At 41.3% G+C, this 27,856-nt stretch overlaps 1 protein-coding gene across 5 annotated transcripts in view; it reads left to right on the forward strand.

The window, feature by feature from the left end:
- The window catches only part of tp63 (tumor protein p63), a 109,293-nt gene that overhangs the window by 16,613 nt on the left and 64,824 nt on the right, over positions 1–27,856 (forward strand). For 2 of the 5 annotated variants that reach the window (XM_033031689.1, XM_033031691.1), the window contains exon 1: positions 18,831–19,001. The exons of the other annotated variants lie outside the window; for them this stretch is intronic. In XM_033031689.1, coding sequence (XP_032887580.1) covers positions 18,960–19,001 — 42 coding nt within the window. In that variant the 5' untranslated portion in view covers positions 18,831–18,959. Of the gene's footprint in view, positions 1–18,830; positions 19,002–27,856 lie in introns of those variants that run through there. 5 annotated transcript variants of the gene reach the window in all.

Below are 27,856 nucleotides of genomic sequence, written 5' to 3' on the forward strand. Positions count from 1 at the left end.
TAAAACTACAAGATTTGTAATTAGGAAGGTTGGTAAATTGGTGCTGCACCCATAATTCATAAGAGCCTCATGGTAGTCTGATAACAGCAGGGAAGAAGCTATTCCTGAATCTGGTGGTATGTTAAAAACATTTGTTCTAGACTCCCACACTCTTGGAAAAAGTCTCTGTCCATCCATCCTATCTATATTCCTCATAAACCACCATAAAGTCATCCCTCGGGTGATGCCCGACAGGAAGAGAAGAGGGAATGACGAGGTGCGTGGGGTGATGTTTATGTTGGAATAATATGATAATTTGCCTCGTCCAAGACTTTCATCTGATTGTCCAGAACACTAGATGTTATTTCTATTATACTGCACTTTTTATTCACTGTTTTTAGGTGTTAATTAGTATATTATACATTTCTCGTAAACCAGGCAAGTTTACCAGAGAATGGGAACTCTGGGCCCAGTGAGTTTCAAGGGGATGTGGGACGCATCATTCATGAGCCAGATGCCAAACATAGTGTTTCCGAATAATCGTATAGCAGTTATCAGTTTGTCTGTAATTGATAAAGGAAGAAAAATAGTTCTTCACTTTCCCTTCATTGATCTGAAACATTCACTGTTTATCTTTCTACAGATGCACTCCTTATCAGTGCCTCAACATCTTCTTTTATTTCAGTCTTTCCAGCACCTGGTGCTTATTAATTTTCATTTACTGAATCAGTCAATGATTTAAGCATTAGTTATATTTCTTTTTGCACAGATAGTGCCTTGTCTGCTGAGGAGCTGTAGCATTTTCTGCTTTTAGTATTTTGATTTGTTCTGTGCAGTGCTACTTGAATTGTTTTTACTGATATGGTTCAGATAGTGCTTCATAAGAACATTTTATAATCCTTGTTGCGGTATCACTAAGTTGGAAGAAAATATGTTCATAGGTTCGAGGAGCAGAATTGGGCCATTCAGCCCATCAAGTCTACTCGACCGTTCAATCATGGCTGATCTACCTTTCCCTCTCAACCCCATTCTCCTGCCTTCACAACTGACCCTTGACACCCTTACGAATCAATAAATGATGTTCTGAACTTAGTGTGAGTTGGGATATCTTAGTTGTTTTCTCTTCTATGTTGTGGCCATCCTTTGAGATTTTCTTTTTTCCATCTTTTTGTGCTTTAAGTGAATGTAGAATTGTGTGCTTGTTTGATTTGTGGAATTCCATCCCCAGGGACTTGGGATAGTTGTCAGTGAAATTAGATTGTCATCACAACAGCGTGTCATTATCTTGGAGATGAGAGGTAACTGTATCAGCTCTCTACATCCCAAATGCTCCCCATTTTGTTAGGCAATATTTTGTTAGGCAATATTTTCTAATAGACTTTTTTGATCCTGCACTTGAGATTAGGTTTCACGTAGTGGATTTGGAGAATAGATAGCATTGCCCAGACATAATCTCTGCCAAGCAGTCTTGCTTTGAGCCCTTATTTTTATATTTGTATTTTAACTGCTTGTTTGTGTTATTAATGGAAGCTGCCATGGAATCATCTTGTAATACACCCAGCAGTGCCTCCACAGGCAAAACGGTGCAATTACAATATGCTTACATTATCAGCTGTCATTAGAAATGTGGCTATAGCAATCTGTAAGGTAAATTGATAGGAAGGACATAGATATGAGAATTTTAATCTGCTTTAAAATAGATAGAAATTTTGATTCTGTACTAGAGCAGGCATTGAAAGATCAGGAAAAGGAAAGTGGCTGTTAGCGTTGCATTGGAGCAGTGGTCACAGATTCAGGGTATGAAGGGCAAGTTTAAGATTGCCAGCACAAACCATTTGTGGACGTGGTGTGGTCAGCAGCTATATCAGACCTCTAGGAAGTGTGATTGAGGCCAATTACTTGGCTAATGTAAGAAACAGTAAGATACTCCAGTGGAGAGAGGGTGGGATAGGTGTCCTGCAGCAGCAGATTAGAATGGCCTGATGAGCCTTAATTTGAAATTACATGATTTCTGATTAAAGAGACGGATGTCTATCCAGAAAAGTGGTTTTGCAGCAGTTCCACTTAACTATATGCAAGTGCTTTGAGTTGGATTGTACCCTAGTAATCAGGAATGATACACTCGTGTGTCTGGTCCTTGTGGATTTTTAATTAACTTTTTAAGTTGCCCTGGGGTTAGAAACGATTTGGCTGCATATGTAAGAGAGTTAGTTTGTGAAACTCAACTGTGTTTCATATACTTGAGATTGGCCTTTTGGCAATGGCCATGCATCGAGCAAACACCAGCCCTTCAATGGAATTAAGATTGTAATCTAATTATCACAATGAAAAATTGTGTTGGAATAAAGTTTTTGTTTTACTGGTGTTAACAGGCAAAAGGACTTTAATAAAGTGTCTATCTGCCAAATATAACATGGCTTTCGTCAGCTCCAAGCCTCACGCCCTCTTGTGGGTGGGTGTTCAGTGTTTGTATAGCCCATCTACTGCTGAGCTTTAGTGAAAAACATTTTTGTGGCTGACCACTGTTCACACTAATTATTCCAGTTTCATCCTTTGGTAAATGTCCTTTGTGATTCTCCTCTGTGCTGACATGACTGAGATGTTAGCCTATTAATATGAAAATATGTCCTCACCAGCTGTGGCACTGAACTTTTCACTTCTTTAATTCAGTATTTGTAGCTAGCTAGCAACACCCAACCTGGGTAGGTGATGTTTTGGGTCAGAACCCTTCTTGACCTGAAACGTCACCTATCCATGTTCTCTAGAGATGCTGCCTGACCTGCTGTGTTACTCCGGCGCATTGTGTGCTTTTGTGAACTGTGTACATCCACAGTTCTTTGTTTTTTACATAATACCTAACCTCTTGCCCCAGAGCCTAACTGAAGGATAAAACAATAGAAAAAGGTCCTTAAATAATGTAGATTTGCCTCCAATTATAAATTATGCACTTGTGGTAGATGAATGTCCCAGTTTTCCCCAGTTAATCTGTTTGCCATTGAAGGACCAAAGTCTGTTTAAGAACATATTATTCAGTATCAGAGTCTAGACATTGTATTTGTCATAACTAAGTTTGTTAAGCTGTATTGTAAAGTTCAGTTATCAAAAGTACAGAATGACTTTGTGCATTAGGTATTGCAGTGCTTAACTGCTGCTTATTGTTGCATACCAGGTAGAGGCTTTGACAAAAGTAGGCTATTCATTGAAGAAGACAATAATTCATAATAAAGATCCAAAACTGTGTTGCTATGGATTGCTTAATGGGATGGGTGAGGGAGATATGCAGTGTCAGCAGTCTACAGCAATATGTAGGTGGAAACATGCCCTCAGGGCTCGCATTCCCCAGGCCTTCGTCTTCTGAACTATGATTCACAGAGAAACGGGGATTTCAGAATGAAGGCACATTAATGTAACATAAAAGGGGAACAGTCTGGAAAAAATGTTGTACTTAGTTTGAACAAAGGGAAAACGGGGAGTGAAAAGCTCTGCATTTTCGAGCTGCCTCAGCACCTTTGCACAGCGAAGCCGTATTTATAACGCGAGACGATATTTATAATGTGAGACAATAATTATTTCATGTTAAAACAACCACAGCTGATGGTAGAATTAAATTCAGCTGAGAAAACTGATCCGTTCTGAGTTTTGTCAAAATCCAAAAACTGAATTTGCTCAGATCAAATTGGGGAAATTCTTTGAGAATAATATATGGTACTGATAGTTTAAAAGGACAAAATGAGACAAATAGGACCAGCTCAGGTAGGCACTTGTTCGGTATGGATGAGTTGGACTGAAGGGTCTGCTTCCATTCTCTGTGACTCTAATGATAATTTGCTCATGATACTTGTTAGAGAAAAAAGATGTACTGTAGCTTAGAAAAATATAATCTCCCATTTCAGCAAAGTGTTGTTTGTTCCTAGCTTTTGGAATATTTTTTTTACAGAAAAACAAAATGTGGTCTAATTTCTGTAATCATCAGGTGCTCAGGATTCTAAAGTTGCAAAATTACCACTTAAGTTCTGAGTAAAGTTTGAAAGATCTTAGTGTGCAAGAGAACAGCAGAGTCTGTCTATGTGGGTGTGCCAGCACAGGACTCCTCATTTGAATACAGCTTGCATCGGCAGGGTTTAGTGATGTGGGAGGTGATTGCTTTTGTAGCATTTGTTTAATCTGAAATGCCTTTTTTACTAGCTTGAGGCACAGAATTCTGACAACACCTGCCTATCTGGGAGCTGAGCTGTGTCTGTGGCATTTGTCAGATATTCTTAAATATCCCAGTTTGTAGGGGTGAGGAGTGCAAATAACACGAAAGAATTCAGCATAAACAGTGGCAACTGCAACAAAAAGGAATGAGGAGAAATATAATAATGCACTTACAGCAAATGGCTGATCCCCTGGTTCAGATCTGAAGATAATTCCAAAAGTGTTTTTCAAAAAAATCTTTTTTTAACGTGTCACCAGTTAAGTTGCAATGCTGCCACTCCCTTGATTAATCCCAATTAAATGTTTTGCTTATTGAAAGGGAAGTGAAATTCTCTTTGTGTGAAACATTACTTTCAATACTCAATAGATGTTGCAGTGATTCATAAACTCATGGTTTCCATTTTATTTTTGGTAACCAAAATGAATTTCTCCCTGCAATGTACAGTTACTGTTTGCTGACAAAATGTAGAAACAAAGAACCCAGATGCTGGTTTATACCATAGATAGACTCAAAGTACAGTCTGAAGAAAGGTCCGAACCCGAAACGTCGCCCATCCTTTTTCTCCAGAGTTGCAGCCTGACCCACTGAGTTACCCCAGTACTCTTTGCTGACCTGTTTTTGTTGTGTGTCCTAGCTGATTTCACCAAACGCTGTCAGTGAGAGCAATGACAGCAGGCTATCTTCTGGAGATTTTTTGGTCTCGGCTTTCTGAGGTGGCTGATGAGGCCAGTGTGGGGACTGCTCTGCCAAAGGTAGGCAGGCAGGTGATGCTGGCGGGATGGACAGATGGGTTGAATAAGGTGGTTCGCTCTTCCTGTCACACATGTAGAATCATGTGGGCTCCATGTATGTAGCCTTGACGTTCCCACTGCCATCCTGACTGCTCTACTTTGAGCAAGTCATGATCCAGGAGTCAAGGAGCATTTTGGCATTTCTCCAGGGCACACCCTTCAATAGTTTCCTCTGTCAAACTGGGAATCTCAGTGCTTGAGCTGAATAGAATGTCTGCTTTTGGAGTTGGGTGCCGGGGAAGTGAACACCATGATCTTCCAACTTAGCTGACTGAATATAATGATGGCCTCAGTACCAGGGATGCTGTCTTGGGTCAGCTCACTGGCATTGGTGGGATATACATCTAGGTGGGGAATTTTGCAAGTAGCATTAGTGGTACTTCTCCATTCACATGACCTAGTGCTGTATGCAGTGCAGGTCTCAGAAACATGTAGCAGGGCAGGAATCACTGCTGCCTGGTAGACGATGGGTTTTATGTCCAGTCTGAGGTCTTGTTGTTCAGAAATCTTTCTCAATCAACCCAAGGATGTACTGATGGGGAGTTTCATGCCAGTCTGACATTACGAAGTGCTGCTTCTCAAGATGTGGGAAACAACCCATGTTTATCCCGATCACACGGTGAACTTTGATCGAAGGGCGGCACGGTGGTGCAGCGGTAGAGTTGCTGACTTACAGCACCAGAGACCCGGATTCAATCCTGACTACGGGTACTGTCTGTACGTAGTTTGTACGTTCTCCCCGTGGGGTTTCTCCGAGATCTTCGCTTTCCTCCCACACTTCAAAGACGTTGAGGTTTGTAGGTTAATTGGCTTGGTATATTAAAAAAATTAATTGTTCCTAGTGTGTGTAGGGTAGTGTTAATGTGCGTGGATCACTGGTCGGTGCGGGCTCGGTGGGCCGAAGGGTCACCGCGCTGTATCTCTAAACTAAACAAGACAGTGTTGTCATACAGCACTGAAACAGGCCTTTCTGCCTAACTCATCCATACTGACCAAGATGTTCCATCTAAGCTAGTCTAATTTGCTCGCATTTGGCTTATATGCTTCTAAACATTTTCTGTTCATGTACCTGTCCAAATGTCTTAAATGTTGTCATTGTACTGCCTCAGCCATATTCTCTGGTGATGTGGTGCAGCAGGAGCAGATTGGTATTTTCATGTAAATGTTGAATCATTTCCTCAGGGAAAGCATAGACTTGGAGCTTGGAGCTCAGCCTCTGAGCATACACGACCACACATGCTGCCTGATCTTCACATACTGAGCTTTTGGTAAGCTTGGTTATGGTGTAGTTGCCATTTTCTCCGAGGGAATTTGTTGGAAGTGAGAAAGACTGAGAAAATGTCAGAAAACTGATGCAACAGCTCCCTGTGGTTATGAAAACATGCACAGTCAACTTCCAATGCACAATATGAAGTTCCAGACCTGAAATGTCAGGACTTTCATAGATAATCCCAAAAGTGACATACTTGAACTTTGCTCTGCGATCATAGCTTGGGGGCTCAAACACATTGAGCACCGTGTGAGATATGATTGGTAAGTTATGATCAATTTACAGAGCAAGTCATTGAGTCATACAGTACAGATGCAGCTCCTTTGGCCCAACATGCCATGCTGACCCTTTTGCCTATGAATTCCAATTTCATTTGCCAGCATGCTGAAAGGAGACAAACCTCCCTGGTGACTTGAACACTTGTTTGAAAAGGGAAGCCTAGTACTCTTCCATTGGTACCTGCTTTTAAGTGATGAATTGAATGGGATGATGGAGTTGCAATAGCCTCCATACACCTAAACAACAATTGCGAAAGGTCTCCTATAACTGCTAACTAAGACAATTTGTGTCAGAGTAGAAATGGCAGATTGTAAACAACACTACAGCCTGTTGGAATTTAAAATGATAATAACACAACTCTGTCAAGAACTGAAGACCCTTCAGCATTAAGTGGATAGGTGATGCATTCATATGATGCGCAGCATCAAACCATCAAATCAATTCTAAGTAAATCAGATGATAGCTTGATTAATTAAATAACATACTTGTATTCGTACTTTGTCTCAAGGCATCCTAAAGTCCTGAGCAGTGTGACTTTTGTTCATAAATTTACATGTACTGAATAATGCTGAGGTGTATTTTGTGCAGGTCAGTTCTGTCCTTGTAACCACATCCTGTCACTCCCCCTTCCGGTGCTGCTTGCGGCCTGTAGCAAAGGAAAGGAGGCTCAAATAATTCGTACTGATTTCTACACATGCTCTGTAGAAAGTATCCTATTGAAATGTATCACAGCTTGGATTGGCCACAGTTCTGCCTGAGACAGCAAGCAATTGCCGAGAGCTGTGGACGCTGTGCAGTCCATCGCAAATCAGCCTCCCACCCCCACTCTCCACACCTCCATTGACCATCTACACTTCACGCAACCTCGGGATAGCAGCCAATAAAATCAAGGACCATTTACACCCTGATCATTCCCTCTTCCCTCCTCTCTCTTTGAATAAAAGATACAACAGCTTGAAATCATGCACTAACAGACTTTCCATAAAGTCCTTCCATAAACTAATGGTGTACTAGTCCTTCCATAAACTAATGGTGTATTCCCAATCTCCCAATTTACATTTTCCTTTTTTAATCTGCACGTTCTCTAGGGCTGTAATCCTGTAGCACTATATACTGCACTCTGGTTATTTCTTCTTGCAATACTTGTCATTGGTTTCATTTTACTTGTGTATAGTACCATTTCACTGGTTAGCCATCAAACAAAGCTTTTCAATTTATCCCAATACACATGACACTATTAAACCAATACCACGGTATAAACTGAGTGTCCGACTTTGGAGGAAAACAAGCCAGTTTATTGTCCTTCTCCCCCACTGAGCTCAATGCTGAATTGCCTCACCCCCCCCCCCCCCCCCCCCATCTCGCCCAAGAGAAAAGAAATTATTTGCAGGAAATGATCTCTTCCTGAAGGATCAAGCTTTACCGTAAATGGTTTGTTTTCGAACATGTTTTGGTGGCTGCAAGTAACGAGATTACACTTGGTCAACTGCTATTCATCTCAAACTCTGGGCTGATTTCTTCCTATCACAAAGCTCACTATTTTTTAAGATACAATCACTATTTAACATAAGTGCACAGAGACAGGTCCCTCAATTTATTTGAGGGTTTGCGGTACCTGCACCGCTTGTGGTTGTCATTATCTTGTCCAGCAACCAATGGTGGCATGGTTTTGCACTGACAGCTTGCAGTCGCACTGCTATTCCTTGGTTGTAATGTGAATTAGATCACTGATTGTTAATGGTATTGTAGAGTCATGCAGCACAGAAAATGGGCCCTTCGGCCCACCACATCCATGCTGACCCCTTTGTCCATCAATACAAATCACATTTGCCAGCGTTTGGTCCAATTCCTCTACTCCATGCCTATTTAAGTGTCAGTCTAAATGCTTCATAAATGCAGCAATTATATCTGATTCCATCACATCCTCTGGTAACACGTTCCAGATATTAACCACTCTGCTTTTAAATAAAAACATACCCCTCAAATCTCCATTAAAACTCCTTCCTCTCACCTTTAAATCTATGTCCTCTCATCTTTGCTGTTCCTATCATGGCAAACAGCTTTTGACCATGAGGCTTTTCTATGTCTTTCATCATGTTTTATACCTGTCAGGTTAACCCTTAGCCTTCACTCCAAAGGTGTTGGCACTGGTCCACATGGTACACCACTAGTCACAAATTTCCAGTCAGATAAACACCCATCCACCACCTTCTGCAGCCTAACAACAAGCACATTTTGGATCCAATTAGCCTGCTTGTACTAGGTCCCATGTGCCTCAACTGTCTAGATCAGTTGGAATCCTGGAATTCCTTCCCAACATCACTCGTAGCACATTCATCGCAAACACAGCAGTTGTTCAATATTGGAAATAAATAGTTTTCTCTCTTTCCCAGTCTGACAAAGGGTCTCAGACCTGAAACATTAACTGTTTCTCTTCCCACAGATGCTCCCGAACCTGCTGAACATTTCCAGCATTTTCCGTTTTTATTACGGATTTTCATCAGCTGCAAGTTTTTGTGTTTAATAAACACTAGGTTTGCCAATAATGTCCGGGTCCCAAAAAAACCTCCTTAAAATTTCAGATTTGATAGATGTAATCCATTCTTTACAGATCTGTGCAGGCTCCCACTGATAACTGTTCAGTTTGATATGGTGTTCAGTCATTCCAGCCTTAATTATAGACTAGCAATAGACGGCTAACAATGCGCTTAAAGAAGGGTAATATATACAATTTTCCAACCAAAAGGAGTGGTCCCAGAATTATGAGAGACTCATACTCAGAGTATCTATCATTCCTCCACCTACTCCCTTTACCCTGGCATGGATACCATCTAGATCTTTATCATTACTATAGTGTTTACATTAATGTTAATACCACCCTACTCCTAATTCAGTGTTTCTTCCAGTTGGGTGTTCAGATGTAATTTTTCCTTTGCTGTTAAGGTTGGTGCAAAAAAAAGAAAAAGAAAAAAGAATGTGGAGTCATCCAGCAAAGAAACTGACCTTTGGCTGGCTGGGTCTTAGCCAGTCATCGAGTACCGTTTTCCAGCACTTGGTCGTTAACAATATACCAAACCTCATCTTAATGCTTCTTGGGTTGTGAGAGTTCCTGAATCCTCCTGGATTTCAACCACCATCTGGGTGAAAGAATTCTTCAAAATTCGTCAAATCTTTTGCCCCTTACCTTAAACCTTTGTTTTGTATATTTAAACAAGCTTACCACTGTCCAGTCAACCTCTGCCATTCATATTACAAATGCTCTCTCTGCTGCAAGGAATACCAGCCTCTCCTCACAACTGAAAGCAACATCCTGATGAATCTGCTTTGAATCCTTTGTAGAAACCAGGAACTCCAGATGCTGGTTTACATAAAAAGGAGTAATTTGTGTTCTTTAGCATCATTTACATCCTTCTAAAGGTGTGGTGACAGCAGTGATCCAACTAATGTTTTATATTGTTGTACCATAACATCACTGCTCTTATATTCTATGCCTCAGTTAATGAAGGCAGTTATCCTATATGTCTTGCATTTCATTTGGTTTAATGCTCGAGAACAAGCTGCGATTATAAAAGGTACAACATTGCAAAAGTGTTCTTGTTTTCCTGCTCAAGGAATTAACTCTTCCACAGAACCCTTCATCAACTATCTCTGCCACCTCTGTTAGACCCTCCTTTTAGCCTCTGTTTTGGACTGAGGTTTTCAGCACCCCTCTTGATGTTTCATGCTTTTGTAATGTGCCTCGCCATAGACCTAGGTATATTTCTACAGTTGAATGACTACAACCCCCTCATCACTCATCCCTTCATCCTTCACCCTGAAGGTATGCGGTCCAGTATCAGTTGGACCCCGAGTCAAAGTTGGCAGAATTTGGTTGAGGATATTGTCATCTAAGAGGTGGATTCAAATCCATCCTTCTGAATAAAACTCCATATGAAAATTACTAACCTAACCCCAGCACTGTCAGTTGGGGATGATTGCTCTGGCTCATTAATGTGATGTGGAAAGACATCTTAATTGAGCCTGATATTGTGGGAGCTGAGAGAGGAACACCAGTCAGAATGCCCTAATCCTCAACCTGCTGCATATTGTAAAATGTAGGCACCTCCTGATTGCAACCTTCATTTAACCACACATGAAAAGGAGAATGAACTAATGACAGTGAATTGAAATGCAACATGCTGATATAAAAGTGGTTCCACTTTCCACACTCGCTGGTCATGATGTCCACAGTCATCCCATTACCTAGTGCACGTACAAGGGACTTTGATGATGCGAGGTGAGAAATATCCTTTTACCACTGGACAATGAATGAAAGACTATGAATGAAGGTCGCATTCAATCGAGCTGCAGACTTGGACTCCTGCCATGCTTGGGCATCTTCGTATAGTTTCCCGTCCAGTGCAGTCTAATCGTATATTATTCTAAGGTAGACAAAAATGCTGGAGAAACTCAGCGGGTGAGGCAGTATTTATGGAGCAAAGGAAATAGGTTTCTTAAATGTGTGAGCGTAGAGACAGAGGGGTGTAAAATGAGGGTAGAAGCAATAGGTAGCAAGGTGAAAAGTAAAAGTGGCAGGCAGACAAAACCAGGGCAAAAATCAAAAAGGGCCGCTTTTCAACATAATTGTATAAGGGGTAAGAGTGTTGTAAAAACAAGCCTGAAGGCTTTGTGTCTCAATGCAAGGAGCATTCGTAATAAGGTGGATGAGTTGAATGTGCAGATAGCTATTAATGACTATGATATAGTTGGGATCACGGAGACATGGCTCCAGGGTGACCAAGGCTGGGAGCTGAACATCCAGGGATATTCAATATTCAGGAGGGATAGAGAGAAAGGAAAAGGAGGTGGGGTAGCGTTGCTGATTAGAGAGGAGATTAACACAATGGAAAGGAAGGACATTAGCTTGGAGGATGTGGAATCGGTATGGGTAGAGCTGCGAAACGCTGAAACGCTGGGCAGAAAACGCTGGTGGGTGTTGTGTACAGGCCACCTAACAGTAGTAGTGAAGTTGGAGATGGTATCAAACAGGAAATTAGAAATGCGTGCGACAAAGGCAAAACCGTTATAATGGGTGACTTCAATCTACATATAGATTGGGTGAATCAAATTGGCAGGGGTGCTGAGGAAGAGGATTTCTTGGAATGTATGCGGGATAGTTATCTAAATCAACATGTAGAGGAATCAACGAGAGAGCAGGCTATTTTAGACTGGGTATTGAGTAATGAGGAAGGGTTAGTTAGCAGTCTTGTTGTACGTGCCCCCTTGGGCAAGAGTGACCATAATATGGTTGAGTTCTTCATTAGGATGGAGAGTGACATTGTAAATTCAGAAACAATGGTTCTGAACTTAAAGAAAGGTAACTTTGAGGGTATGAGACGTGAATTGGCCAAGATTGACTGGCAATTAATTCTAAAAGGGTTGACGGTGGATATGCAATGGAAGACATTTAAAGACTGCATGGATGAACTACAAAAATTGTTCATCCCAGTTTGGCAAAAGAATAAATCAGGGAAGGTAGTACATCCGTGGATAACAAGGGAAATCAGGGATAGTATCAAAGCGAAAGATGATGCGTACAAATTAGCCAGAAAAAGCAGCATACCGGAGGACTGGGAGAAATTCAGAGACCAGCAGAGGAGGACAAAAGGCTTAATTAGGAAAGGAAAAATAGATTATGAAAGAAAACTGGCAGGGAACATAAAAACTGACTGCAAAAGTTTTTATAGATATGTGAAAAGAAAGAGATTAGTTAAAACAAATGTAGGTCCCTTGCAGTCAGAAACAGGTGAGTTGATCATGGGGAACAAGGATATGGCGGACCAATTGAATAACTACTTTGGTTCCGTCTTCACTAAGGAAGACATAAATAATCTGCCGGAAATAGCAGGGGACCGCGGGTCAAAGGAGTTGGAAGAATTGAGTGAAATCCAGGTTAGCCGGGAAGTGGTGTTGGGTAAATTGAATGGATTAAAGGCCGATAAATCCCCAGGGCCAGATAGGCTGCATCCCAGAGTACTTAAGGAAGTAGCTCCAGAAATAGTGGATGCATTAGTAATAATCTTTCAAAACTCTTTAGATTCTGGAGTAGTTCCTGAGGATTGGCGGGTAGCAAACGTAACCCCACTTTTTAAGAAGGGAGGGAGAGAGAAAACGGGGAATTACAGACCAGTTAGTCTAACATCGGTAGTGGGGAAAATGCTAGAGTCATTTATTAAAGATGGGATAGCAGCATATTTGGAAAGTGGTGAAATCATTGGACAAAGTCAGCATGGATTTACGAAAGGTAAATCATGTCTGACGAATCTTATAGAATTTTTCGAGGATGTAACTAGTAGCGTGGATAGGGGAGAACCAGTGGATGTGGTGTATCTGGACTTCCAGAAGGCTTTCGACAAGGTCCCACATAAGAGATTAGTATACAAACTTAAAGCACACGGCATTGGGGGTTCAGTATTGATGTGGATAGAGAACTGGCTGGCAAACAGGAAGCAAAGAGTAGGAGTAAAAGGGTCCTTTTCACAATGGCGGGCAGTGACTAGTGGGGTACCGCAAGGCTCAGTGCTGGGACCCCAGCTATTTACAATATATATTAATGATCTGGATGAAGGAATTGAAGGCAATATCTCCAAGTTTGCGGATGACACTAAGCTGGGGGGCAGTGTTAGCTGTGAGGAGGATGCTAGGAGACTGCAAGGTGACTTGGATAGGCTGGGTGAGTGGGCAAATGTTTGGCAGATGCAGTATAATGTGGATAAATGTGAGGTTATCCATTTTGGTGGCAAAAACAGGAAAGCAGACTATTATCTAAATGGTGGCCGACTAGGAAAAGGGGAGATGCAGCGAGACCTGGGTGTCATGGTACACCAGTCATTGAAAGTAGGCATGCAGGTGCAGCAGGCAATGAAGAAAGCGAATGGTATGTTAGCTTTCATAGCAAAAGGATTTGAGTATAGGAGCAGGGAGGTTCTACTGCAGTTGTACAGGGTCTTGGTGAGACCACACCTGGAGTATTGCGTACAGTTTTGGTCTCCAAATCTGAGGAAGGACATTATTGCCATAGAGGGAGTGCAGAGAAGGTTCACCAGACTGATTCCTGGGATGTCAGGACTGTCTTATGAAGAAAGACTGGATAGACTTGGTTTATACTCTCTAGAATTTAGGAGATTGAGAGGGGATCTTATAGAAACTTACAAAATTCTTAAGGGGTTGGACAGGCTAGATGCAGGAAGATTGCTCCCGATGTTGGGGAAGTCCAGGACAAGGGGTCACAGCTTAATGATAAGGGGGAAATCCTTTAAAACCGAGATGAGAAGAACTTTTTTCACACAGAGAGTGGTGAATCTCTGGAACTCTCTGCCACAGAGGGTAGTCGAGGCCAGTTCATTGGCTATATTTAAGAGGGAGTTAGATGTGGCCCTTGTGGCTAAGGGGATCAGAGGGTATGGAGAGAAGGCAGGTACGGGATACTGAGTTGGATGATCAGCCATGATCATATTGAATGGCGGTGCAGGCTCGAAGGGCCGAATGGCCTACTCCTGCACCTAATTTCTATGTTTCTATCTTATGGAAACATATAAAATTGTAAAAGGACTGGACAAGCTAGATGCAGGAAAAATGCTCCCAATGTTGGGCGAGTCCAGAACCAGGGGCCACAGTCTTAGAATAAAGGGGAGGTCATTTAAGACTGAGGTGAGAAAAAACTTTTTCACCCAAAGAGTTGTGAATTTATGGAATTCCCTGCCACAGAGGGCAGTGGAGGCCAAATCACTGGATGGATTTAAGAGAGAGTGAGATAGAGCTCTAGGGGCTAGTGGAGTCAAGGGATATGGGGAGAAGGCAGGCATGGGTTATTGATAGAGGACGATCAGCCATGATCACAATGAACGGCGGTGCTGGTTCGAAGGGCCGAATGGCCTCCTCCTGCACCTATTTTCTATGTTTCTATGTTTCGGGTCGAGACCCTTCTTCAGTATATTATTCATAAACTTTTGGGATCTAAAGGACAAAGAAAAGGTCAAAATTGCTTTGGCAAAGGGGTGGTATCTGTAGAGAGGGAAATAGATAACATCAGTAGTATTTCCACTGAACTGGAAAACTATTATGAGGCGGAGAAGGGGTGTGGGGAGAAAAGAGAGCAAGAGTAGAATTGTTTGGAGGGCAAGAGATTTTAAATGATGGAATGATAAATAGGATAAGTCAGAAAATAAAAATCCATATAGAAAGATTTCAATAAATAATTATCAGAATTTACCATGCATAGTCTCTCAGTCCTGCAGCTCTGACTGTGAGTCACTTCCTCAGCCCTGCCCTTCCAATAGTAGGGTGTGCACTTATCACTACCTCTGACAGTATAACACTCACTCAACAATGCCTCTTTAATAGTCTGACCAGTGCTTAATGTTATCCCTCAGAGTGTGACGCACCCTCCATATATCTCTGACATTGCAGCAGCAATTGGCACCATACAAAGGCAGTAGCTTAGGTTCGATGCTCAAGTCTCTGAAGTAGATAGTGTACAGAGTATGTTTCCTTCTGTCTCTCCTCATGAAAATGGCCTTCAGAAGGTAGTCATTCACCCCTCTGAGTATCAGTAAGATGTTTGTCGATCACGACAATCACGATTGTCGTTGAGTTTATATCACTGCTTCATGTGTAATTTACAGGAGCAGGGCATTGGGATTGTGCTTCTGCTGATTCTTTGAAATGTTTATCTAATTTGTCTGTCCTCTCTCTTTTTCCTCATAGATCTACTGTTTTTTCCCTTAAAATATTTGTCAACACTCTTGGCAGTTCCTGTTGCATCTGCTTTCACCATCATTCATGCATCTCAATCCAAATCACAGCCACTCACTACTAAAATTCTCGAATACCTCTGCTGTCTCAAGCAATCATCTTAAACCTCTAATCACCAACCTCCAGCTTCTGAAAGTATTTTTTTGCATCTACAGTATCTGAATTTAACACCTCCATTAAAATCATCTTTGAACCATCTGAGGTTAAGCACAGGAGTGATTATTTTGTGTGTGATTATTTGGTTTGTACTGCATTGCAAGTCGATGTGAATTCTGCTGCTGCATTAAAAGGATGGGAGTGCAGAATAAAGGGAGTGCCTCCAGCCTACATTTTTGACAGATTAACTAACTACAGCAGCACAACCGTGCAGGGGAACACCCATGAGCAGATGCTTTTGTTGGAACTGTCTCTGTCTTCAATGGAGTGTAGGACCAACAAGGAGGGGTACAGTCCAGCAGGGTCACAGGTAGTTCCAGGGATAAACTACTAAAACGCGCAAATGCAACTGTGGAATGTAACTGCTTGTTTGTCGATGATTTGAGTAAATATAAGTGCTTGGGTATAACATTAGCCGATGCATTCAGTTCTGACTGGAGATATGGTAAACCTCGCCTGTGCCCCTCACAGAGTGGGGGCTAAATGTACAGTATACCTCAGTGAGTGAATACATGCCTTGGACTTCTGAATAACTTAAGGTATAAGAGCACAGGTCAGAAGCTGGACTCTACTATGTTGTTGACTCAGGGCTGGAGTTCCAGAGTTTAGGATGAGGAGATTCAATGTCTTTAATTTAAAGATATTGAACCTTGAATCAATTCTTCAGTGCATAGCTCTTGTCCTGTTTGGACATTGGATCTGTACGGGTCAAGTGCATGTGCCTTCCATTGAAAGACTTGCTGACTTTCATTGCGGTGAGATATATTTACTGCAGCGAGGGTGAGAACAGAAAGCAACAAGTAACAGGTTCAGTCCTGATCATTGTTGGGAGAACGACCAGCAAATTCTTAGATCTGACCATTCAGACTAACCAAGGATTTGCAATGTTAAGTACTTCTGTGTATGCCTCCCTCCCCATGAGCTGTGCCTTGCTTGCTGTCTCTCCATTTTCATTCTTTAGTGGCCACAGCTGAATGGGCTGCTTCCAAATGGACCAAATATGTGGCTTTATACCCTACAACACAGTGTTACGCCTCTTGGTGCTGGGATCTTGCTTTGCTTCACTTGCATCTTAGTTAGAAACCAATTCCTGGATTCATGAAAACTGAGAATTCTGGACATATTCAACCGACCAGACTGCAAATGTGGAGAGAGGAAGATAATTAGTGGGTCATTTTGATGGCCCTTCATTAGAACTGCCTTAAACATTGGAATATTTTAATTTTTTAATACACTTTTTTTACAATATAGGTTGGGGTTGTATTAAAGGAAGTCCTAAATTAATGTAACCTTTTTTCTGAGTTTCTGTAGTCAGCAAACTGGTGTGTGTGAAAGACAGAGACGCTGTGCACACCCTGTACACACCACATAGCCTTTGATTGACCTTGTAAATGACTTTGCCACATTAGAAACCAGCAATTAAAAATTGCATAGTAGTTGGGGGCTCCCCATTTGACTAAAATGATCTTAACAATTCAAGCAAGGGAGTTGATCATCGTCTCACTGCATTGGTCCTTTACACTTTTATTTCTCAGTGTCACTTTCTCATGGACTGCTCTTTGAATAGCCTAGGGCTATCTCTCAGCCCAGAGTTAGTGCAGGCTTCTTGCTGTGCTTATTCCATAAAGTTATATTTCCACGAACCCTTCCTGATATCATCCATCCCCTCCATCAATGTTCAGCACTTGCTTCATCAGTTAACAACAACATCTTGTATGCTTGGTGCCAAATATGCAATCTACTTCCTGTGAATTGTGTATTTGTTTACTGTGAAGTAGATGGTTAGTTAGCTCTAAGTCGGCCACATTGCATCATTGGTACCTCTTTATTTTTGAGCTTTGGTGTTTAATTTCCTATAACACAAGCAAAAGTTTCAGGGAAAGGGGGAATAGCCCCAGACCCTTGCCCACTATGGATGGAAATAACCTTGATGAAGATTGAAGGACCATGAAAGGTCTGAACGTTGTGATGGTTTTACAGAGAAATGCAGCAATAGAATGTTTTCAGGTGCTCATTTTTATTTCCGTACTTGTGATTTTGAAACTATTGTGGATGACTCATTTCTTGCAGAACATTTCACCTTCAACTCATTATGGTGTCACCTTCCTGTCTCAGAGTCATCTTTACAATTCAACATGTTTTGGGGGCGTGGCTTTTCAATATTTTATTGAGATTATCGCTTTTTTGTCTTCACCATTCACTGGTCCCAGATGTGTGCCAATTTGCAGCTGAGGTGTGCAGCTTCTGCCACAGCCTACCATGTTCCCTGCTGCCTGTTCTGTTCACCAGCAGCTCAGCGATGTGGCTGAGTTCTAGAACTAATGTCACTGTGCCCTTCCACACCGTGCCTCACCACTTCTCTCACATCCACTCCTTTTATCACTGAGCCCTGGATAATCCAGATTCCAGTTTCTAGTTTATGAAATCGTGCAGCAGCTTAATTGAGAATGTTTAAATTTGAACACGACGAGGCTACAGCCAATCATAAATTGTAAAGCTGGGGACCAATTCAAACTGATGAGCTGCAGTGTGTGTGTGTGGGGAAGATAACCTGTTTTCATATTGCTGCTATGTAAGATAGAGCCACAGTTCATTAAAATTGAATTGAATAGGAAAATTTTTATAATATCCAAAAAAACTTAATTGCAGTCAGCATGTTAATACGTTCTAACAGTTGAAAAGGATGATGCAATGAAGGGGTTAATATACACATTATCCCTGACTGATCAGTTTGAGTTAGGGAATTGCTGATTTAAATGACTCCAAGTTCTAGCTCGTGTCTTTTACCTTTTCACTTGACGGCCATAGTTGTACACCTGTATATTACTCCTTAATTGTGCCTGAACCACATTACGGCTCTAACCAGGTTTACAATAAGTATCTCCAGAGCAAGCTTCAGTAAATGTACTAAGTGCCTGGAGTAGGGCAGAGAGCAGAGGTCACTGTGTTGTTATTGTTGTCAATTAGCTGGTTGATTGTACAGAAGCGGGAGGTGAGGCGGGAAGGAGCACTGCTACAGTGGGGAGCTGTGATTTTGCTAATTAACAGCTGCACTTATTGTCAAAGATCTCCTCCTATTAACCTCCCCACTCCAATCTAGTTACAAATGACAGGGAAACATCCTAAAGTCACGTTGATAATAAATAAGCAGCAACGACAATTAATCTTCATGAAGGGAAAGAGAAAGTCTGGGAAAAGTAGGAAGTAAGGAAAATAATAGTGGGGGAGAGGCTGATATGTAGATTAGCTACTGGAGAATTCCATTGGTGTAAGTTTAAAAGTTTCAGGTGGAACTTTGGGAAAGATTGGCTGGCAGCTGGTGTGGAGATCCCACCCCTTTGCACTTTACCTGTTCAACCAGGTCTGGATATAAGAGAATCTGCTTTAAAAACACACACACTCACTCAATCTGAAGTAAAGGACCCACCATATACATAGCACAAATCTGGAGCCAGGAGACGGCACAGAGGTGCTCATCAACATAGCTGCAAACATGCTGTACCTAGAGAATGCAGCCCAGTCACAGTACAGTGAGGTAAGTAGATCAACAAGTATACAAACCTCGCATCCACCGCTTCAGGACCTCTACAGATTGGCTCCTAGTATGATTTATTCGGCAAGTTATCCTTCATAAGGGCCACCTCGGAGTAAAGCTTCCAGACTCTGCACTGCAGTTGAATTAATTACATTTGTGATTTTCTAAATAGAAATATTTAAATAATTTAACTAATATCTTAAATAAACTAGATTAAATCACAACTGTCACTTTGAGCAGCCAAGTTCAAGATTAGCAACTATTAAGAATGACAACTTTACAGATTACTGGATTTAATTTACTTATTGAAACATCTTTATCAAAACCCTGAGATAGTTCCGAGAATAGAATGAAAAGTTGCAATTATGTTGTGATTGTAATAGGGCTGACGTTCAAAATCCTATACTTGACTGTCATTTCTAGTCTTTGGATTATGGGTAGTGAAGAACTTGACGTTTTAGTTCTATTAATGTTGGAAACTACTAGACAACGTCATTGTCTTGAAGAATTTTGTGTAAATGTTTATGTTTTGTGATGGCAGGTAATGGATTGAAGTACGTACAAAATTATGTGCTGTACAATGGCAGCTGACTTTTACCAACTGTGCTGTCGGTAACTCATTGATTCGTACAAACCTTTTCAAAATGTTCATCCAGTGTTTCAAAGTAGTCCAGGTGAATGGGTTGAAAATGTGCAAATGTCTGTTGCGAGGGAAGTGCACTGGAAATGACCAGTGAAGAGGGAAATGTGATGCTTGAAGGTGTGGGTTAACTTATTAATAATGCAGGAATCTTAGTCAAATTGTTATCTCTTGAAAGAGAAGCTGTCTTCAAATGAAACAAAAGTATGCGGTCTCCCCAAATCACGGAGTAGTCCCGGTTACGTTCAGCTGCCAAAAGACAGCCTCAAAATAACATGTTCAGTTTCCTGGACTGTTTATTTGAAGCTCAAACACTGCTAATTTTCAACATTTTTGGGGGGATAAATGGAACTGTTTACATGCCATTTCTGCACGCATACGACCCTGTTGTTTTTTCGCTTGATTCTTTCCTTTCTTAAAGTACACAAGCTTTAGAATTGAATTGTCAAATCTGTGTTTGGGGAAATCACAGTCGATGGTAATCCAGCAGAAAGTACTTGTCCATCGTCATAACACAGCTATTCACTCAGGGGGGACACAGCTTACTGATGTGTTACACCCTTCTTAAATGTTTCATGTGTAAAGGTGACAATGAGAACTCACTGAATTCTTTAATCCTGCAAAAGCAAAAGCAAAAGCAAGTAAGGACGGATACTGAGAAACTGATGAAGAATCTTTAAATTCATTTATGAATCTCTACCTTTTTTTTTTTACAATTTGTGGTTATGTGCATAACTTGATGAAAATTCCAAGTCATTATTGAACAGAATTGCTAAATTATTAAATAATTTGAATTGTGAAGGCAGTCACACCAAAATGGAAAATTTGAAATAAAAAATATTAAGTGAATTTTCATCTGCAACTTTGTTCTTGAAATTTTTGCTAAACTCCTCCATTATTGGAAGAATTAAATATGTAAGGAAAAATTGCCTGCAAGATCTAATGCATTCTTCTTTCGGGCACTTATCAGGAAGGGGTTGCATCGAGGAAGGTTTGCATTGTCATTAGGAAGCTTCTCCAAGTAAGAATTCTGTTCGGAAAGATTTGTAACATATGAGCAAGGACACACAAGTGTGCTTCAAATCAGTAAGCAATATGAAGGAAATATTATGTAGAAGCAGTTAAGATGAAGTTCTTCAGCAGAGCAGACCTTCAGGGGTTTGGCTCACAAACCAGCTGACTGAGACCACAACTTGGATGCCTCTAATTTCCATGTGCATCCTTAGATATGCAACAGTCTATCTTTGACAAAGAGCCTGGGCCATAAATTATATGATTTATTCATTCTTGACTAGACAGATTGTTTTATTTTATGAAACTAATGGCTGCAGGGAGCTGCAACGAGTGAGAGATCTTTCCAAACTGTGGAAACTTAGGAGAAGCTGCTTTATCGGTTTAAATAATATATCAGTATCTTCAGATGCAAACCATGGCCCTGAGATATAATAAATGTATAGACAAGAGCAAAGATGCCATATAATCACGTTGGTGAAATGTCAATAACACTATTTTACTGGTGCTTTTTAAACACTCTGCATTAGGCATGGATCTTCGCTCAGCCTCTGCATGGAGTTAACTGAGCAGTTGAGGCCTGGGTTCCTGATGTGCTCTGGATTTCCAACACATTGGCAATTACAAACTAGCTGAGAGAGGTTGAGTATTCTACCTAATTGCAGTGTTCAATCAGGCTAAAGAGAACAAAGTTAAACCCTCGCCTAGGCTGCATGTTGCTGCTCTTTAATGTTGATCAAAGCACTGTCATACGAGTCTAGGGAAGTAATTTATGGGGGTTAGTAATTCCCCACCTGTCCAGTGTCTCTGACAGTCCTTATGGGAATGCAGTGCAAAGGTTATCAGAACTTATGGTAGTTGTGAATCAAGTACTAGGTAAAACCCTGGTCCTTCCATAAAGTACTTTTAGCAGGCTAGTTATAGTGATCCTGGAAAGGCACAAAGTGCTGGACTAACTCAGTGGATCAGGCAGCATCCCTTCTTCAGTAGTGTCCCTGTTGGTCACAATTGAATTGTATAAAGTTATTTTTCAATTTGCTGTTGACAGAACTGTAATGGATTGAGGGGTGGAGTTGGCAATGCCATGCCGAGGACAGATGTAGGGGGAAAAGAGTGAAAGTTAAACCAACTAGAGATCAGAGCGTCTTGCATCAGTAGTGGGAACATAATTAGAAGGGATTCTGAGAAACAAGATTTATTTTTGCTTAGCAAAGGAAGAACTGAATAGAGATAGTCAGCACCTTCTCAACACTGATGATCCTCAGATTTGTGTTACCTGCTCCTCTCCCTGTACACCCATGGCTGTATGGCCAAGAATAACACCAATTCAATCTTTATGTTCACCACTGTTGCCGGCTGGATATACAACAATGACGAGACAAAGTACAGGAAATGGATCCAAAAACTGTGTCATGGAGTCAGGACAACTTCCTGGCCATTAACAGCAGCAAGACAAGAGAATTGTTTATTCATCTAAGGAAGTGGGAAGAGGTGAACACAAACCTGTCCTCATCAACAACTGCTATAGAGATGGTAAGCAGCTTCAAAGTCCTCAGCATCCACATCACCAGCAAAATAACCTGGTCCCTTCACGTTGATGCAGTGATCAAAAAAGCAGATCAGCTTTGTCTTGGGCGCCTGTGAAGATTCAACATGTCCACAATGATTCTCTTGAACTACTACAGATGCGGGATAGAAAGTATTCTGGTGGAATGCATCTCAGCTTGCTTTGGCAACTGCTATGCTCTTGACTGCCTGAACCTGCAGAGAGCAGTGAATGCAGCTTAGTCCATCACAAGCTCATCGCTTCCTTTTATCCAGTGCATGTTCACAGTGTATTGCACCAGGAAGGCTGGAAGTTAAGTTCCATCTGCCATTTATTCTCCCAGTTGAATTATGTTGTTTTGTGAAGCGATCTTCTTCACTGTCCACATTATCATCAAGAGTAGTTGGTATCTAGACTGAACAGCCAGAGGAGGTAGAGGCAGGAACAGTAATGACATTTCAGAGGCATCTGGACAGGTACTAGAATGAGCAAGGCCTTACGGGTTATAGAATTAATACACGCAAGTGAGATTTAGGTAGGCAAGCTGGTCAGCATGGACACGTGGGCCAAAGGGTCCGTTTCTATGCTGTATATCTGTATGATCCACATCACTTAGTGTACTTCCCATTTGTAAGTGCTCTGGGGATGAACATTAAAGCAGAGGGGCCTCTCTCTGTGTGATCCACGTCACAAAGCAAATAGAGAAAAATAATATCTTAAAGACCATTTTCTGGCGAAATTGGTATGTGCAGTCGCACTTTTGTTTTGAGAGGTGTGGCTCCTAACATTTCAGATCTTGCCAGTGCGCCTAAAGCTGCTGAAAGCAAAATAAAGAAACTTGCATTCATGAATTGCCCTTTGCAGTCCTTTCAGGATGTTCCAAAGCACTTGACATTTCTAAAGTAGAATCAGGAACAGTAACAACAAACGAGGCATCTGGACAGATTCTGAATGAGCAGGGCATAGAGGGTACGAGGCAGAGATGGTGGCGTGGGATTGTTATAGATCATGATGATCAGCATAGATACAATGGGCCGAAGGGCCTGTATCTACGCTTCCAAAGGGAGTGTAGATGGTACTAACATGCAGATGAGATGTTAAACCTCGATCTCATCAGCCATTTTGGGTACAAACAACAGATTTCCTGGCACTGTTATTTAAAGCATCCCTTATCCTAGTGATCGGGGGAACATGTATGTCTCAATATAACCAAAACTAAATGAATATCACATTGCCTTTTGTAGCAAACTATCTCAATTTCCCTGTGTATTTTATTACCTCCAATAAACCAAGCCCAATAGTAATGCATTAAAATGTCACCCTAGGCTTTTGTAATCTGGTCTTTCGATTCTTGCTTGGACCTAGAAGAGTTGAAAGCAGTACCACAGAGCAACAAAGATAACGGAGCAAGTATTGTTCCAAATAATATTTTAGGTTTTGAAATATTTGCAATGATTGTTGCTGTGTTTAATATCCAAACCCTTGACCAAGTAGTTTGGTTGCTTTGAAGGCTCTTTTAGTGAGTGAAGCTATGGCACGCCTGTCAGATTAAACCTTTCCTTCTTTCCTTTTTTTTTTATTGCCATTCATTCTATTTTGGTGCCCTTGTGATATTTAAAAGCAGTTAAGACTGCTGGATACAAAAATGGCGAGAGGACCAGACAACATCTGGCACTGAATAGCGGCTCATGGCCCCAGCCAATCTGTTCCAATACAGCTCCAATACTGGCATCTCTCTGACAATGTGAAAAGTTGTCCATTTATGACCTGTTCACAAAAAGCAGGACAAATCGAATCCTGCTAAATACCTGCCTATCAGTCTACTCTTCATTATCAGCAAGGTGATACTTACTATAGATGGAAGTTACTGACCAATAACTTGCTTGCTGATGCACAGTTTTGGTTTTGCTATGCTGGTCTGTTTCAGGCCTGATTGGCATTCTTGGTCCAGACACAGACCAGAGAGCTGAATTACAATAATGAGAAAGGAGTGACAGTCCTCCACATCCCCATGGGCTTGTTGTCGCCACATTTGACAAAATGTGTTCCATGGAATTACAATCACTATATCCACCACCATCAGTCTCATAGGGATCACCTTTGATCTGAAACTCAATGGGACTAGTGACATAAATATTTTTGGATGTTCGGTAAGCTTTGGCAAGTGATTTGGACCCGACATCACCACAATCTGTAGGTCAAGAGTGTAATGGGCTTCTCTCCCCATTGGCCAGGTGAGTACAATTCCAGCAACTCTCGAGCTCAACACCATCCAGACAAACCAGCCCACTTGTGTTTGGCTTTTAGGTTTAGATTTATTACTGTCAGGTGTACCAAGGTACAGGGAAGAGTTTTGTTTTCCATGCTATCCAATCAGAACAGACAATACTATACCTAAATACAATTAAGTCAAACTTGGGTACAGTAGGCAATGCCTGGTCTGTGTGGTGCATTGGGCTACATCTACAACTCTCTGCAATTTCTTGATCCCCATCTACCACTCTAAAATGTGTTCCCTCCACCATTAGTACCAAGCCTCTTCAATCTGTACCTGCTACACAAATCAGTGCAGTCATTTCCCCAGGATAATCCAATAACAGCTCCAAATCTGCATCCTCTATGATCACGAAGCACAAGGGCTTCAGGCAGATTGGGATGCAACCACCAACTAGTTCCCCTCCAAGTTGCATACCATCCTCACTTAGAAATACATTACTGTTCCTTCACCACCACAAGGTCCAAATCAGTCATAACAACAGATAATTCAGGAAACCCAGGTTCACCCCTATGGACTGAATGTAGATAATCCCCAAATAGGTCACCTGCGCTTGGCTTCTCTGATGAATAGATTTTAGTACTTCAATCTCCTTACAGTCGAGGCAAAAAATGGATTATAGTTGCCTCACAATTGCTTTCTGTATGGAGGTAATACTTTTATACTTCATAAACCAGCACACCAAAATTATTTTGTTTCTTTAAAAAAAAAAGGCTGTTTCACATTATCACTGTTTCACATTATCTTTCTCATTCTCTTGTGTGTGTGTATATAATTGACCTATATCCCTCTGCAGCATCTGCCTCTTTCTCGAAGCTCATTCTCCCTCCCAGTTTTGTATCATTGGCAACCTTGATGTCACAGAATATTTCACTAAAACCTGGGCCTAGTACCGATCATTGACACACTACCGGAATAGGCTGCCAATTTGAAAAATACCAGATTGGTCCCACTTTGTTTTTTGTGCTTTAACCAATCATCCATGCTCAGTGATGAAGTCCACCCGTATTATATTACAAGCCTTTCTATGTCATTTCATGCATTTTGAAAAATAAGATGTTCCTCCTCTTATCTTGCGATTTACATTCTCAAATAAAATTAATTTGTCAAACACTTTTATTGAAATCATGCGAACTCTGTCGAATATTATTTCTCTCCCCTCTGAGGAGTTGGTAAATTTGCTACTTTCAATTGCACATGACCTGTTATAAAAATTAGGGAATTTTGGATAATCCTCATGAATCCATTGCTCCCTCTGCATGTCCTGGTGTAGTGTCCGCGATGTAGGCTCACCAGGCTTGGGGTTCTTTCAAATGTTGGTCTCCTGAATTTCTCAGGTGCTTTTTCTGGACTACTGTCAATATGCCATTTATTTTATTCATAGGTAAACCCTTTAGTTATAGTTTCCATTTTGAGATGGAGGGCGAAGAGTTGGGATGACAGCAGAGGGTCTGTGCAGCTTTAAAAATCAAGGTGATTTGGTTAGAAAGTTGACAAGTAAAGTAAAGGTTGAGGAATAGATATACCTGGCAACCCAGTGTCCCTGGCCGTAACGCTGTTGACTGTCTACATGAATCCCTGGGGCGACCCAAATTCCTTAAAAACAGCGACTGGTGATATATTTGACGTTTATGGGAGCTGCATATATTACCCTTGAGCATGAGCAAGTGAGGCTTGCATTCAGGAAAGGTTAGGAACAACTGGTTTAAACTCCTGTTCCTGGTACATCTTTTGTGAAAATGTATATAAAGTTTTGTTTAATGCCTCAACTATATTGACCTAGGTAACACCTGCACGAGACATGCAAACCTAGACTAAACTCTGGTGCTCTAAATCGACTTTTGCTGTCTCTGAACATTGCTCTCTAAATCTTTGTTCAGAAGCTATAGTTCTTAAAGAAGTTGTTTTCTTCATGAAGCATTGTGGTGGGTGGATTTTCTTGTTGCATGTGGTGTGAACGTGAATGTGTACAGGAATGCCTGGTTGGTTACAGCCGTCCTCTTGTCATGCTCTGAGCAAACCTGCACAATGGTATTTCTCTTAACTCCACTTCTGGGGACTACTCCCGTCGCTGATCATTGGGTAGATTGGTGCAGGTGGCAAAGGAGGACGGGGTGGAACAGTGTCACTTTTAATTTAATCCTGTATTGTTGCTCATTCAATCACTGAGAAAAGACTCCGTTCAAATAGGCTACTCCAAAATGGCACAAAGTGCATGATGCCTTCATAGAACATACGACAAGAACAGACCCGTCAGCTCATGATGATTGTACTGACTATGATGCCAAATACAACTGATCCCATTTGCCAACACATGAATCCCTCCAATACCGGAATATTCATGTGCCTGTCTAAAAGCCTACGAAGCACCACTATCACATCAGCTCCTACCCTTTCCCTCGTCAGCACGTTCCAGGCTGCTACCACTCTCTGTACCAAAAAAAACTTGTGTCTCACATTTCCTTTAAACCTTCTCTTTCTCACCTATCTATGCCACTGATAATTTTATAAACTTCTATCAGGCCTCCCCTCAGTCTCTGACGCTCTAGAGAAAACAATCCAAGTTTGTCCAATCTCTCCTCATAGCCAATACTGTTTAAACCAGGCAGCATTCTTGTGAACCTTTTCTGCACCCTCGTCACAGCCTCCACATCCTTTCTACAAACCAGAACTACACACAATACTCCCAATGTGCCTTTAGGGTCCAGTTCTCCAATTAATAGGATGCATGTGACCGACCAGTGTATATAACTGCATACACCTCTCTGAACCACCTATGGTTTATCTTGAACCCTTTTCCCCAACACTTTTTCACATGGTTACTTGCAGAAATTGAGTATTGTAACTGAATATTTGAAAACGCCATGCTCTATGCTAACCAATAACTTGTATATAACCAACAACTTGTATATAATGGAGCTGGCGATCTTGTGACTTTAGAGATATCAAAGTCGTGAGTGATTAAATATTTCTCAGAAAGCCTTGATACATCATTGTGGGAGCTGTGTCTTATTCCAACTAAAACCATATTCTGATGAAACGTGCATTTGAGTAATGAGTGAAATATCATTTCCCACAAAATTCCTTGTTTGTTTGCAGCACTGCAGGCAAACAGCTAGTATACTTGCTTGCCTCATTAATGGATCTCTGTCCCCCAAGGTTCTGAAAAAGTGCTGTAGGGTTAAGCCCAGCATTATGATAAGATGCTGATAGTTTCCCAATTGCACAATGCATGTGCTGATATGTGGTGGTCTGTGATTACTTGCTTACTGTTGGCTAGATCTGAAATATTTTGGAAAAACCAAATGCTGAACTCTTCATCAGTGAACATATGAAACTCAAAAGAGATTCATGACAGTTACACACCCAAAACTGTACTCGTT

The sequence above is a fragment of the Amblyraja radiata genome, chromosome 13, assembly GCF_010909765.2.
Source record: "Amblyraja radiata isolate CabotCenter1 chromosome 13, sAmbRad1.1.pri, whole genome shotgun sequence".
Lineage (NCBI taxonomy): Eukaryota > Metazoa > Chordata > Chondrichthyes > Rajiformes > Rajidae > Amblyraja > Amblyraja radiata.